The 16,236-nt window shown below is 44.5% G+C and overlaps 1 protein-coding gene across 5 annotated transcripts in view; it reads right to left on the bottom strand.

Moving 5' to 3' along the window:
• Positions 1-534: 534 nt before the first annotated feature.
• The window catches only part of Fbxw11 (F-box and WD repeat domain containing 11), a 101,953-nt gene continuing 86,251 nt past the window's right edge, over positions 535-16,236 (bottom strand). For all 5 annotated transcript variants that reach the window (XM_075941362.1, XM_075941359.1, XM_075941360.1 and 2 more), the window contains 8 exons: positions 14,679-14,816; positions 13,381-13,499; positions 11,515-11,764; positions 8,339-8,457; positions 7,512-7,622; positions 6,597-6,675; positions 4,343-4,528; positions 535-2,723 (listed from right to left, as the gene is read on the bottom strand). In XM_075941362.1, coding sequence (XP_075797477.1) covers positions 4,367-4,528; positions 6,597-6,675; positions 7,512-7,622; positions 8,339-8,457; positions 11,515-11,764; positions 13,381-13,499; positions 14,679-14,816 — 978 coding nt within the window. In that variant the 3' untranslated portion in view covers positions 535-2,723; positions 4,343-4,366. The remainder of the gene's footprint in view (positions 2,724-4,342; positions 4,529-6,596; positions 6,676-7,511; positions 7,623-8,338; positions 8,458-11,514; positions 11,765-13,380; positions 13,500-14,678; positions 14,817-16,236) is intronic.

Consider the following 16,236-nt stretch of genomic DNA (forward strand, 5'->3'; position numbering starts at 1 on the left):
GGGAAGCAGCCCACTCTACTCATCCAAGCTCATGGGATCAGGTCATCCAAATGCTCGTCTGCTTCATTCGGAAAGCCCACTCTCACGCCTGCTCACTTCCTGCACCTGTAGCCCTGTCCCTCGCACCGTTTCCAGAGGAAGGATCCTCTCACCTGGAAGTACTTGGGGCCACTTCCTACTTCACAGATCTCATGAAGAAATGAAGCAGACCCGCAAAACCCATCTGCTGGCGAGGGGCCCTCAGCTCTTGAAGCTTTCTGGGAGAGCATTAGGTGATGAATTCCACAGGCCAGAAACACCACCTTCAGCTTCACCTTACAGACCAGACGACCTTGAAAATCCACCTTTAGGTAGGTCGCTTAATTCCTGACAGCACAAAACTGTTTTTCTGAAAAATGTAACAGAACAGTGGAGTACTGCAACACTTTATTGAGAGTATTGGCTTTGAATTAGTAGCTGAAGTAACAATCGCCATGAAGCCAGGTCAGGTGTACGGCATAATACTCATCTTGATTTACTGACATTACTTAGCAATTTACTGGACAAAGGTCAAACTTTTTTTTTTATTAAGCACATTCCACAGTACAAAGCCGTCATGATAATATCTGTACAATTTAACAGTTTCAATAGCTGTTCAGACACATATTTATTTCAAACAGATAATTGGCAAACATAATTAATTACCAGTTAGAATTAGACTACCCCAGTGCTTTAACACATTAATATAGCAGTAATTTACAGTTGCTCAATTACGGTTAGCAAAATAAAGTCCAGAGTACAACTGGGAATTACTACCGTAATCCCAGAAATTGGAATTCCTTGGGTACCCAAGTCCCCTGCTATAACTTAGTAGGCACAATTCAAAGGTCGTGTGCATATTTGAAGGCCATGATCTCCCAAGGATCGACAGGAACTTCTATATTTAACATGCAAAAACAACAAAAAAGTCCAATTGTCCAGAACTCACTTCCTCCCCTCTCCCTCTCCCCTGGGCATTCCTGTCAAACGGATGGTGAGCTGTGAGGTGGTGTGCTCACACCTCCCCCTTATGGACAGGGGCCTTCTTTCTACATATTTGAGCCCCCACCTCTCAGAGACAAATGGAGAAGCATGTGAGGAACGATGTATCAAAACAAACAAGAAAAAAAGAAAGAAAGAAAAGAAACCAATATCTAAAAAGCATCACCAACCCAGTAAACAAATCACCAACACACAGAGCCCACAGCCATCACAATGCCAGGACAAGTGGAGCCCAGAGCTTTCTCTCTCCTTGAGTGTGCTTCCATGGGAAGAGGCTCCATTCACAGGGAGGGCTGGTTGGTCCTTTAAAGGGAACTGACATTCCTTGATCTTTGGGAACAATGGTGAGGGGCAAATCAAAACCTAATCTTGAAAGAGGGAAATCATGTCAACCAATGTCCTGTCTGTGTCCCTCTCATGCCGGGAGCTTTGAGGACTGAAGTGATGAGGGACAACAGAGCTGACGGGGCCTGAGGCTGTGCTCCACATACGAGTGCTTGACCTCAATGTGGGCTCTCAACAGCTGACCTGCTCCGCAGGCTCTAACTCAGCAGCCTCCAACACCTTGCAGAGTGCAGGGAGCCCCAAGCCAGGAGCCCCGTCAACGGGGCTGCCTTCCCCCGTCTCAGGGTTACTGCCACAGAGAAGGATGCTGGACAGAAAAGCCAAGGATCACCATGATGAAGTGACCCCCAGCTCTCAGGAGGGGTACACATGAGGAAAAGAACAGTGACATAGAGACCGCACAGATACCTGTCCACTGCAGATGCCACAAAACGAGTAACATCGTGTTAGACTCCTGCAGTCCCATGGGAAAGCACGGCACACAGACGTGACAAAAGAAGGGCGAGTGAATACTGCAGGACAGCTCTAGGGTCACAGCAACCCTGGAGCAGGGTCCCGCCCACCTGCGCTGGTGCGCACTCCGCAGTAGTGCCTCTGCTGCGGGCCCAGCACGGCAACCTTGAGCTTCATTGTTATGTACATTATATCTACATGCGGGGACAGTATTTTAAATTAGGAGGCAAGCACATGGATGAAGGTGTTACTCTACCAAATACCAAGAAATGATGAGGGAACAGAGAACAGTTAATAAAAGAAAACAGCTATATTACCTGTGGAGAGGCAATATAACTCACTTATTCTTTAAATTAAAAGAAACTGGTACAGAAAGGAAGTGAAATCCAAAAATACTAAAATAATCCAGAGCTGTCCATTGTCCGACACATTCCTATGCACGTCAGAATACAGTGGCCTGAAGGTCTAAGGAGAAGCTGCTGCTGCTGCTGCTGCTGCTGGAGAGGAAAGCCCTCAACACCCAACATTCACCAAGAATGCAACGCTGACTTTAGTACCAAACCAAGGTGCAAAGCGATGTAAGTTAGAGGCAAGTCTTCTCCTGACGGTCGCTCTGCTTCTGAAGAACAGGCCATGTGTCCTTCACGTGAACATGTGCATCGGAAGCGTTGGATTCTTCACTGAAGGGAGGGACATGAGCTCTGCTCTACTTGCAGGTGGTAAGCTGAGCTGTCCTTCTACAAGTAGAGCCGGAGGCGGCGGTGGGAAATGTTGGGGCTTGAAGAGTGGGGCTGCTTTGTGTCTACCCAGCATCTAGAACCAATTCCAGCCCCAGAATTCAGCTGTCAACGAACTCCCTTAGGCATGTGGTAGCCATGTAGCCAGTAGTTCAAGATCAGGAAACCCTGGAGAAGAAAGGAGAACAGACAGTAATTGGACAGGACATGGGAGGGACACAGAGGGCAGGCTCAAGAAAGAAAGGGAGGGAGGCCATGCTCTGAAGACTTCACTCAACGAATACAAGAGTCTGCCAGGTGGATTTTTCAATGGACTTATAAAGAATCTTCCAAGAGAAAGTAGCGAGGGAGAAAATGTCTGTTTAGGCAGACACAGTGTTAACACATGGGAGACCAGGAGCAGTAAACATCTGAGTGGCTCTCAGATCCCTGCTGATGGGCTCCCACACACACAGCAGGTGTCATTTAGGATCAGAGCTGTTCCCCCAACCAGCACTACTGGTCAAAGTGAGTTGTCCAAGGCAGCACAGATCTGCCATTGTTGGTAAGTTTCTTGATTCTTAAAGAGCTCCACAGGGCTTGGTTGACATGTTACAGGCTATGTACGCTTTGTCCCAACTACTCAATTCTGCCACTGAAGCACAGACACAGCCACAGTAAACGTGGACAAATGAGCACAGCTATGCACCAATCAAACTGACTTGATGGAGGTTGGAATTTTAATATATAATTTGTACATGACATGAAGTTTTCTCTATATTATTTTTCAAGTGTTTAAAATATAAGAACTATTTTTGGCCTGGAGTGGCATAAAAAACAAAGCATACAACAGGTAAATTCAGTGCTTGGCCACAGTGTGTTAGCCCTGAACAAGGCGCACTTCTTCAGAGTCATTTATGGGAGTCAGAATCTTGACTAAAGAATATCTGAAATGACGGGACTTTGGCTGACTTGGTATTCGGAGTTCTCAATCTTTCCATCCCCACAATGTCTCAATTTTATACATGGGTGTTTTGTAGTTTTTAATAAAAAAGAAAATACTAGTAAAAAGCTACAAAGAATTAAGTAATTTTTTAAATTAAGAGAATTTTAACCACAAGTCTTGATATACATATATTCACAGAAGTGTGGGAAGGTATTAAGTCTACGAAGTGTGACTTGCACAGAATCCAGTGGCCCCTGGCAAATCTTCAAGTTGAGAATGCTGCTCTCAGTAGTTATGGGTATCTGGGATGTGGGCAAGTGGACCATCCTTTGTGCTTCTAAACTAAGCATATCTGTCACCAACAGTGTAATGGCTCTGTAACTAGAGCAAAGGACTTGCTTCCCAAAGCACCTGCCACCCTCACCATGAAGGATGGCTTTCAAGGCTCACAGCCTTTCGGAGATAGCTATGAAGAGTGGACTGTGGTGGTGGGAAGAAAAGGGATCTGTGCACATGCACCTGTCTGTCTGTCTGTCTGTCACAGAACCAAGGGACTAGGGGAAAAAAAGGTTAATTCCTACACTCAAAAATCAAAGCTGAAGTTGTCCTGGTGCATAATGGCCATGAGCATTTTGGAAATCACTTAGGGAGCCAGTTTTTAAGACAGCAACCACATCCCTCACCTGTTAACGCTGATGTGAAAGCCAAGGAGTGCAGGGTTCTATCGTGGGACCACCCGGATCTCACCTGCTAGGTCCAGAAGAGGCTTGTTCACATCACTAGGGAATTCCCAGAAGGAAGGGAAAGCCCACGAGCAAGGCCTTGAAGAGCCCAGGTAGGGCTAGGGTTTCAGCACACTCACCAGATTGGGCCAAAGTGCAGACCGCTATCTGGAGATGTAGGTGTAGGTTCTAGAGGGAGAGCGTGTCTCATTCTGGGCACTGGGAGGCACGTTTAAGAAATCCCAAATCAAAATAGTGTCATCGTGAGAACTGCTGATGATCTGAAACTCATCAAACTGCAGCCGAAACACACGTCCAGAGTGTTCCTGCAAAAGAGCAGCTTGGTGAGCAGTGCCGTCCTTACAGCCCCACCCCCAGAGCCAGATCCAACTCCAGTTGAAAAGCCAGCATGCATCCGAGCTTCCTGCACGGCCTCCCAGCCACTGAGCTGTGCCCTTTCTGAGAACAAGCTCTGCTTTGCCTTCTAGGTTTTTCTTTTCTTTTTAAATTATAAACATTATGCCTTACATTATGACAGAAGAAAATGTGTCACAGAAGAAAAGCTACGTGGTCACCTCAGAGGCCGTCAGAGTTATCCACTCAGGATACTCTGTAAAATCAGAATAAGAAGGGTGAAGTTGCTATAATTTTTTTTGGGGGGGGGGTTCAAGATAGGGTTTCTCTGTGTACAGCCCTGGCTAGCTTAGAACCTGCTTTGTAGACCAAATGGCCTCAAACTCACAGAGATCACCTGCCGCTGCCTCCCGGGTGCTGGGATTAAAGGCATGCACCACCACCACCCAGACACTTTACCTATATCTGTGTGTGTGTGTGTGTGTATTATCCATAACTAAGAACATCTATGTTAAACCACAGCAGACATCAACACTCATGGTGAAAGCAAGAATGGCCCACACCCCAGTTCTGCCTGCCTGGTCTAGTCCATGCAGGAAATAAGAAAATGCAAACACTATTGCTGGAGCTGGAGTGAATGCTCAGTGGTAGTTGCTCTTACAGAGGACCCAGACTCAGACTCAGTTCCCAGCACCTATATGGGGGCTCACAAGCTCCATAACTCTAGTTCCTGGGATCCAACAAGCACACAAGGTGAATGCACACGCAAGTAAGCAAAACATTCACAACATTTTCACGGACAGCCCATCACTGTTTTCAGATGTCTTCTCAAAAAAAAAAAATCCAACAGAATCAGTATTAGATATCAACAGCTTTGCTAACATTACAAAAGACTGACATATCAAAATAAAGCATTTACTTGGTCTTAAAACAACCAAGCTATTCTGCTATTTGCACTGACATAAACGAGCAATCAGCTGGAGGTCATTAAGTTAGTATCATAGGCCAGGCACAGACAGACAAGAATTCCACAGACCGTGGATTCTCACAGAAATGAGACGAAAAAGAGGATACCAGAGTGGGGGGTGGGAGACAGCTAGATGGAGCGAGAAAGATGGGTCGAATTCAATGTTCATCAAAGGGTCCAAAGTTTCGGTTAGAGTGCAAGAACCCCTGTTAATCAGCCACTGAATTACTGTGTGACCACAGCAAAAGGCAAAGTGTTGTGTACTTCAGAATTTATGAAGAGTAGCTTTGCTTTTTTTGTTTGTTTTTGTTTTTGCAGGTGGGTGACAGAGTCTTATGTATCCCAAGCTGGCCTCACACTCACGGTGTAGCCAAGGATGACTCCTGATCCTCCTGCCTCTACCTCCCAAGAGCTGAGATTACAGCTCTGAGCTACCACACTTGGTTTAAAAACAGATTTTTAATATTTCTGCCACAAAGAAATTAAAATTGATGGACTCATAAATTAAAATTTAATAGGCCAAAATATCAGACTATATACTTTAACAATACATAATTATTTATTAATTCAAAATAAACTTTAAAAATTAAAGTGTTCCTATATGGCAAAACAATAATCCATGTAACACAGGGTGATGATAAATTCTACCTTAGCAGTACATAAATGTGCAATTACAAAATGTAACACATGGCCGGGCGGTGGTGGCACACACCTTTAATCCCAGTACTCGGGAGGCAGAGGCAGGCAGATCTCTGTGAGTCTGATTGATGCCAGCCTGGTCCACAGAGCGAGTTCCAGGACAGGCTCCAAAGATACAGAAAAACCCCGTCTTGAAAAACCAAACCAAACCAAACAAAATAACAAAGTAAAATCTAAAATGCAACACAGCCGGGCACTGAAGACTCCGCCTCGCTACATGAGGGTGCCAGCCCGCCTCCAGAGGACCCTTTATCATACTAATAAAGATGCTACATTCCTTGGTCAAAATTACCCATGATTCCCTGAAAGCATGGTACAAGACACAAGCTTACAAGCTTTCCTGGGTACCCCATCCATCCCAACAAATCACATACCACCAAGGTACGCAGACACAGCGTGCTTGCCGGGGCCCGAGGGTCAAGAGCAGCTTGCAAGTCCCAGACTTTAATCTTCCTACAAGGGAAAAATGAGACTGGGATTAATGCAAAAGTTAACATTGTCTACATCATGTACATCCATGACAAGCCAGCGTGCATCTGAGTCTCCACCAAACCCGTGAGCAACATGCTGATGTTTCTAAGTTCCTGAACTTAGATTTTGAGTGCCTGATTTTGGGAAAACCTTCCCAGAGTTCCTGAAACTTTAAAGGGATGTTACTGTTAAGGAGATAAACAGGCAGAGGACTTGGGTTCCTAACCAGGCATCTATATCACCAAATTCATTACTTGGGTAACTGAGTACGAGACTCCTAGAATGCCTTCCTCCAAATGAAATGTTTAGATGATCAGGCTTATATAATGCAGGATTGGGGCTTAAAGGCTCCATTTGTCATTGAGAACAAAAGAGAAAAAGAGGAATTATATTACTGAGTTCAAGCGGGGGAGGATAGTGGTGTTCCTGGTTTATTTATAATTAAGGCGGTTTAATTCCCTGTGTGTACGTGCATGCACACGGGTGTAGTGAGTGCTCTCCTTCTCCAGGGGTTCCAGGGTTGAACTCAGTTTACCAGGCTTGTGCAGCAAGCACCCTCAACTACTGAGCCATCTGCAGGCCCTACTCTTTCTATTTCTGGCAATAGTTAGAATAAAAGCTAGAACTCAAGTGCCTGGCTATGGTATGATTGAGGCAAGCTTTACTTCAACTTTCTGGGCCCGGGCATCCTCACCTGACCCACTGGTATGTCAGATCTTTCTCACACAGAGTCCAGCACGCATAGAGTTCTTTATTAATAGACAACAGTTTTGTTCCTGACAAGGCTACAGTCATGCATGTGCAGACTAAACACATACCCATCATAGGCGCCGCTGACAATCCTCTTGTTATCAAAACGGATGCATCGGACCAATTCTTCGTGCCCCTCTAGGACTCTTAGACAGGCACCACATTCAATATCCCATAGCCTTAAATAAGAAGCAGTCATCTATGAAACAAATTCCCACATGACTCAAGCCTTCCAAGTCTGTACACGTGTTTCATACAGGTAAGACTTTTCATTCTCCTTGAATTCCATATTCTCATCTTACTCCTGGCTCATATCACATGTGTATAGCTAAATCGAGTTCTAACATTTGTGCTTCCAGCACTAATATAGGCAGAAGCCTCATTTCTGTTATATTTTATGTAATTTGAAACTTTTAAGAGACTTTTTTAAAAAATCATCTCAACAAGCTATTTCAATTATGCTAAGTGCCTGGGAATTCTTTTGGTATCTCAGGTGATAAATCCTGAGCCTGGTGGCTTCAGAAGAGCTTTCCTGGACAAGACATGAACTTGGGGCAGGAAAGGAAGAAAGCATGTCCACCAAGGAAGGACAGGGAGACCACACAGAGGCAGGGACTCTAGTCTCAGTAGTCTGTCTCCAAATCTTGACGAAGCTCAGTGGTGCTTGTGTGTGTTAGATATGCTTGGTTCCTGAGGGCTGCATCTCAGACTCGCTGGGTGTGCAGTGTCTCAGAAAACCAAACCACTGGCCACATCAAGCATTCTCCTCTGCATGATACATAGGATATAAACTCGTATGTGTTCTAATTCTGGAGAATGAGACCCTTTCAGTTTTGTTTCCTACTGATTGGTTTTTTTGTAATAAATAAATAAACCAATATCAATTTCTACGCACCGGATGGTGTTATCTGACGATCCGCTAACAACCAGCCGGTCTCTGTACTGCAAACAGGCGATACCCCGCTTATGTCCATTCAGAGTACGAACAAACTCACAAGTGCTCGTGCTCCACACCTGTGGACAGACAGCAGCGCTGTTAGAAGACACCAAATCCTGCCACAAGATACCTTCAGAGGAAGCTGGGCAAAGAGATGCATCCTACAATCCTTGTTCAGAAGGCTGAGGCAGGAGGATGGCAAGCTTAAAGACAGTGTGACTGCAGAGTGGAGGCAGGGGCACACTCCAAGAATGACCCCAAATGACCGGCCATAAACGTTCTCCGTGGCTACCAATGGCTAGGTAGAAACTGGACAGCGTGAGCTTTCCTGGCTGTGGGTAATGAAACTGGGATGAAATACAGGGGAGTTTAGGAGTCTCTAAACTGTGACATTTTCACAAAGACAACATCTAGAAGGCGCAGGTATTTTTGTGTGGAGGAAAGTCTATGTCAGATTCTGTTTTCACACTAGCTCACACGTCACACTTCATGTACTGACATACAAAATCTTCACCGTCTACACCCTCCTCATCTCACCAGTTTCTGGAGTAGCACCATATATTTTGCCACATGACTCCTAATATTCCATACATGATATAAATACTCCCCTCTTGTGAATCTGCCTGTAACATGCAGATGCTCACGGGCACACTTACTATGTGATGAGCCAGACAAGAGGACACAGTCGCTGGAGTTTCTGAGCTGATGAGCCAGATGCGTTTGCAGCTCAATGGAATGAGCTGGTATTTCTATGCCCATCCCCTCCAGATGGAGTTAGACCCCCAAGCCCATGCCGTATACAAAAATTTAATTCAAAATAGATCAAAGGTCTAAATGGAAGAGCCGAAATTTATACAACCCTCGGGGAGGAGGAACAAAAGACTAAATCTCTAGTGGCGGGCAATGGTTTCTTAGGTATCACAAAAAAAAGCACACGCAACACACAAAAAAAATAAACGGATGTCATCAAAATTAAAGTTAATTGTGATTCCAAGGATGGTATCAACAAAGTAAGAGCAAAATCATTTATCTGATTAAGGAGCTCATTTCCAAGGTATAAAAGAAAAATTATAACTCAACTAGAAAAATAAAACCAAGTTTTTAAATGGGCTTAAGATTTAAACACATTTCTCCAGAGCAGGTACACAGTGGCCAATAAGTAAGACACCACTCACCACCAAAGAGTGCAAGCCAAACTGCAGATACTCCTAATTTTCTAATTAGGTCCAAGTGCTCCTGACTGTCAGGGACTGCTCTTGTCCTGACTGTGATGTGGTTAAGTTAATGCACACAAAATCTACTGGTTCAGCTTCCAGACACCTAAGTTTTGATGTGATATGGCCCGTGATTTGTGGGACAAGTTACCAGAGCACAGAGCACTGCCCAGTACCAGTTTATTTGTTTGCTTGCTTACTTGTTTGTTTGTTTTTCAAGACAGGGTTTCTCCGAGTAAAAGCCCTAGCTGACACTGTCCTGAAAGTAGCTCTGTACAACTAGCTGGCCTCAAACTCACAGAGATCCACCTACCTCTGCCTCCCGAGTGCTGGGATTAAAGGCGTGTGCCACTAACACCTGGCTAGAACGTTCTTAAAACTAGCACAAAGCCTTATGCTAGCAGGACTATAACATGGGACAGTCACACTGGAAAACCATTTGGCAGTTCTCTGGGATGTTAACCAATTAAGAGAACTAAAAGCATGTGCACAGAGGAACGGGCAAATGTTTACAGCAACATCATTTATATTGCCAGCAAAGGGAAACAAACAACAGTGCACCAGCACAGAAGGGGAAAACAAAGTGTCATTTGCTTAGAGTGAAGACACATTTGGCCATCAGAAGCAACAAAGCACTGGTCTGGGTTAAGCCCTGTGTTACATGAGAAAGTCAGATACAAAGGGCCACAGTGTACAGGATTCCATTTACATGAAATGTCTAGAACAGGCAAATTCAGAGACAGAGGGTAGAATGCTGAATGTCAGGAACAGGTGGTTGGCTCTCCTGCATATTTAGTGTTGTAGGAAAAAGTGTTTACAAACTAGGCTGGGGTAATGTTATACAAAGATGTAAATGCGCTAATAGTACATTTGGAAAAGGCAAATCTTCAGGTATGGAAATTATAGACAATAAATATGCAAGAAATCTGGATCTTATGAGGCCTTACTAATAACTATTGGCTACTGATTCTGAGAAAGGGGGGTCACTGTCTGCAGTTGTGCACCCACCTCTGAGCCCATTGGGCTCCAACAGACAACTCTAAACCCATAGTCCCCAGTCAACACTGGTCAAATTCAATGAATCACAGAACAAAATGAACAGAGATGAAAGTGGGAAAGAGATCTGTGGGAAAATAGAGAATAGGAAAGTGGGAGGCTGGGTGAAAATGGTCAGTATGAACAAGGTGTGAAATTGTTAATGAATATATATGTGGACACACACAGGGAAAGCTAAACTTTAAATAAGTTAACACAGATAAAGGAATCAGAACTGAATTTCCCATACATCTTAGTCTACAACTGCTAGCCACATTTTGCCTTTCATCTGTCCCAACCCCCATCTTAGCTTCCTGAAGACAGGGACATGTCTTGTTCATCCTTCTTTCCCTAGCATCTAACCAGGGCCTATACAATAGCAAACTCTCGGAAAAGAATAAAGCAAACCTAAGCTCCACAGGACCAATGTGAGCTGTTTGTGAATCAGATGCTCGCCCTAATAAAGTGCTGTGGTAGTGGTGGTGTGAGTGAGGGAAGGACGTAAAGCTCCTACACATACAGCATGCTCAGCTTAGTCTCTGTCTCTTAAAAAGGTGACTAACAGCCAGGCAGTGGTGGTACACACCTTTACTCCCAGCACTAGGGAGGCAGAGGCAGGTGGATCTTTGAGTTCGAGGCCAGCCTGGTCTACAGAGTGAGTCCTGGGACTGTCAAAAGCTCTTACACAGAAAAACCAACAATGTCATTTCATTCAAATGGCAACCAATGACTTTTTTTCTTCCGTCCTGTCTGTGGCTCCAGAAGCGTGTGAAATGGGAGGATCTCATCAAAGATTAGACCCTGCCACCCGGGGGAGCCACCTCTGCCTATTCTCTGCTGTGTACAGGTGGGGAGAGTCAGGGCCAACACTGCAAACACACTCACTTTAATGGTCCTGTCTCCAGAGGCAGACACAATGTACTTATCATCAAAGTCTACTACATTGACAGCAGCACGGTGGCCAACCAGGACACGGCGTAAAGTGATATCAGTGGCAGAAGCCATGTCCCATACAGCAATGGAACGGTCCTTGGAACAAGTCACCATCAGTCCATTGCTGAAGCGTAAGTGCAGCACAGCTTCATTGTGATGGATGAGTGTGTTGAGAACTTCACCCGTGTTCACATCCCAGACTCTGGAAGAGAACAAACAGAAAGTTGTGGCACTGAGAGCCGAAGAAAGGTAATGGGGTTCAGTCTCACTCTTAGTGTACCAAGTGCGTGCCCCTGTGCCCCAAGTATATTCTGCCAGACTGCTAACAGCAGAACCCCACACCCAGGAGCATAGCATACAGCATGCATATACACAGTGTGCAACAGAGCCTGGGCAGTGGCCTCCTTGCTGCTGACAACAACTAAGATGCCTTTAGGAAGAAGGCTAAATCTGGCTGGGCTCAGGTTTATCTCACACTCAGTGTGATTAACTGAGGGATGGCTTCAGGTTTGCACAGTGACAAAGATGACCCCTCAAGTCAGCAGGCTTTCAGTGACTTTGAGACAAGAGGAGGAGCCCACGGTAATCCCAAGCTAAAGGTTGTCATTGGCCTCTGGCATGTCGAGGAACCTATTGCTTATTATTTGCAAACTAAGCTGGGGCATTTCAAAGTAATTTTTATCTGACTTATCTGACACTTGAGACATGCAAAGAGTGCCAACATCCTAAGGGATACACTGATGTGAAGCAGAAGATGACCTTGAAGGCTGAGCAGTGTTTTGTGACAAGGCAGCTGCCTAGAGGCCAAATGAGGGCATGGAGAGTAGCTGTGCTGTGGACAGGGTTGAGCAGAGTCTGACAGTGTAACATGAGACAAGCAGCGGAGAGGGAGCATCACAGAAGCCAGGGATCGACTGACAACTACCCTGTCTCCTCCAAATGCCTGTGAATACGCAGTCCTACCCAAGCCTGAGTCGGCTGAGATGAACTGCTCCTTTCTGCTCCTCATTCCCTCTGGGACTTCCCTACATGATGATGCCCTTTTGTTCTGCTGGACTGTCACCCACTGCATATCAGGTACCGGGAGGTGTGCTTTCCAGGAGCCTAGGAGCACATCTCAGTAACGTTCCCGTTTTAGTCATGATACCCAACTACCAGTCACCGCTCCCTTCTGTAATGTCTTTTCCACTCTGCCCTGGAGTGGCAACTAAAAACTAAAGCTTCCATCATTGTAAAGGCTATAAATAAAGTATTGAGTGACCTAAACTCAAGGTTTAAACATGTACTGGTTCCAAGGAAATTATGTAATCTCTCAGGTTTTTAATACACCTGCAGAGATGAAGACAATGTCTAAGAGGACTCAAGCAGGTATCATAATCAAATGCATCATCTCTGGCTTAAAGTCCTCACTTTCCCAGGGGTCTACAAACTGTCTGATTCTTTCAGTTCCTGCACCCTTCACACTCCAAGAACAACTGACTTTTTCTCCTGCTTTGGATAGCAGGCTCCTAAGAATAGGAGGCAAGCTAATATAAACAGTTTGATTTTATTGAAGAACATACTGCCATCTCTACAGAACACAGCAAAAGGAAGAGGACACCTTTAAAAAAAACCTCAGCCTTCTGGACTAATTGCTTAACATGTCTCCATCAAAAAGAGTCTTGATTTTCAACAAGTAAAAATATGCATGTGTGTATGTATGCAGGTGTGTAGGTGTAGTGTGTGTGTGTGTGTGTGTGTGTGTGTGTGTGTGTGTGTGTGTGTACATTCATCCAAAAATTCCTGAAGAGGGTCAGAGAATGAAGCCAGACCACTCACCTCACCGTTGAATCTGAAGAACCAGTTACAATGACTCGCTCATCATACTGGAGGCAGAGAACAGAGCCCGTGTGTCCCGTTAGCACTTTCAAACATTCCAGACTGGTTTTATCCCAGATCTATTGAGGCGAGACAACCATCACAGCAATTAGTGCAGACACTTTACACCAAGGTTCTCGTGCACCCTGCACTCTGAATCATAAAGAATGCACACAGGGTGTAGGACAAGATGAGTATCAAACAGATAGAAAATAACAAGAGGAAACAGAACTGGGGCAATACCAACTAGCTTCCAGAATAGACACGAAGCTTTGCTTAAGGTAAACACTTAGCTCATTCAATCAGCGGCTTGATAAAGGGGATTTTTTTTAAATAAAATCTGGGAAGAGTCAGCTCGCTCTCTGGTAAATAATGTGACAGCCTCTACTAAGATCATCTCAAAATGCATACCCCTGATATCTTGAAAACTTTTTTTTTTTAAATGGAGTGTTTGTTCCCTGAAAACCCCAAATAAATTATCAAGAGTTCTTAATAAGAAAATGTAATATTTCATTACAAAGTTAAACACTTAAGAATCAGGTGTGAGAACACTTCACACAGGTGAACTGTGCGTATGTTCCCACAATCCAGTTTCCAGGTTTTCACTCATACAGGTGAAGTGCACTTATGTTCCCTGCATGCAGGCATTTCCAGAGGCTCCATTCACAATCCTGAGAAGCCACAAGCAGCATGAATACCTCGAGAACTAAATGGATTAGCACACTGCGATGTGTACCCAGTAACATAGAATGCTACTTTGAATACATTACTAAACAAAGCAAGAGAGTGAAATTAAAAGCACCTGTACTGAGTATAAGACGTCAAATTTCAAAAGTTTCTTATGTGTTATGTAGATGCACTGATAGGAAATGCTAAAGGGAGGGAGGGGCGGAGGGACAGAGGGAGGGAGGGTAGGAAGAAAGAATCCTTTCTTATATATATATGAAGGAAGACAGATGGGAAGACCACTGGATTCCTGAGCATGGGGGTGTGAAAGGGTGATCTCCAGGGGCAGAACAAGGGACTCTGAGGAGATCGTAAACGTAAACAGAGAGCATCAAACATGAATGTGCTCATTCACAGGCAGGGACGAGTGAGATGAGACCAGGAGATGCCGTCTCTGGTGCTTTTGAATGACAGGAAAGCTGCTGGCACTGAGAACATATAGAAATCTATCTCTACACAGTAGCAGAGGCCACCCTGCGCCAGCACTTCAACCCTAAGCACCACTCTAAAATAACACACAATCAGTAACTTGCCTTGATCGAGTTGTCTCGGAGGCCACTGATGATCTTGTCATCATCATACTGCAAGCAGTAGACACCTTTACTATTTTCAGAGCGGCACTGGATCCTCTGCAAGTTGTGCCGTCCACACCGCCAATTTGATTCTATGGTCTGGAGAAAGGAGGCAAGAGGTGGGTTCTGTGAGTCAACTGTTTCACATTCTGGTGTTGCTTCCAGAAGCAGAATACCACTGACACCCCAATTTTGCTCTTTTCCTAGTGAGACATTAGCCAACGAAATTTCTTCTGAAACCCTCCCTGCCTACCTGACAGCTGGGTTATTTCTGAAAAGGACTAGACAGAATTCAGTATGTTTCAAGAACATCATTTGCCCCCAAGATATAAATAAATAAATAATATCTCACTGAGTTACTCCCTAATACCAATTAAAATACTTGGCAAAAGACTGCCCCGTTGCTAAGCCCTATTATCACAACCTACACGGCAAACTCAAGAGTTGTCTGATCACTGGCTAGTACCTGCCAACCACAGATGACTAACTGCACTGGCACATTTAAGCTCCAGCCAGACTGAAATCACTTTAATAAGAATGAAATACTTTGCCTAGTGGTGCACATGCCTTTAATCTCAGCATTTGGGAGGCGGAGGCAGGCTGATCTTGGAGTTGGGGGCCAGTCTGGTCTATAGAGCATGATCCAGGACAGCCAGAGCTACATAGAGAAATACTGTCTTGAAAAACCAAAGGAAAACAAAAACAACAAACCCCAAAACAACAACAATAAAAATGAAATACTTTAGCTCCAGGTCCTACTTTTCTCATCATCCATGCACTGCTTGATGAGTTGTTGCATATTCCCATAACTGAGGAGTAAAAGATCAAGGATGCATGCTGTATTCCAAGGAGGCATCAAGCCAGTGGTGAGGGTAAACTCTTGCACTCCAGAACTGGGGAAGCTGAGGCACAAGACAGCACATTCAAGGCCTACCTGAGCTTCACAGTAAGACCCTACCTGTCTCAACACCAACTCTCTCTCGCTCTCCCCCTCTCTCCCTCCCTCCCTTTCTCCCTCCCTCCCTCCTCACTTTTAATGGTTAGGCTTAACTTTTTTTCCTTGGCCTTGTAATGCAAAAGCAATACACATTCAACAGAAACTGTATTTTGAATTCTGACCCTTTCCCTGGCTAGCCACTTGGATGCTGGATGACAGCAGCCAGCCATAATCTGCCACAAGATTTCAAAAGGAAAGCAACTGGAATCTATAGTGCAATTAGAAATATGTTAAACACATTTTGACCAATACTATTTAACTTATCAGCTGTAACCTCATGGTACACTGAGGAACATCTACACTCTGAACTAAATTTATTTGGCTAAAGATTATGCCAATAATCTTAGTAGTGTTTCTCACTGTTTTCCTTTTATAAATAAGGAAACAGTTTAACTTGTCTAAGATCACAAAAAACAGTAACTTAGAAATCAAACCCAGTTCTGATCAGCCCAGGATTCTGCTAGGAACATATTCACTGGTATAAAAAGGATAGTCTTAGCTCTTAGGCAGAGAACACAGAAC

This window comes from Microtus pennsylvanicus, chromosome 11, assembly GCF_037038515.1.
Source record: "Microtus pennsylvanicus isolate mMicPen1 chromosome 11, mMicPen1.hap1, whole genome shotgun sequence".
NCBI classification, from domain to species: Eukaryota; Metazoa; Chordata; class Mammalia; order Rodentia; family Cricetidae; genus Microtus; species Microtus pennsylvanicus.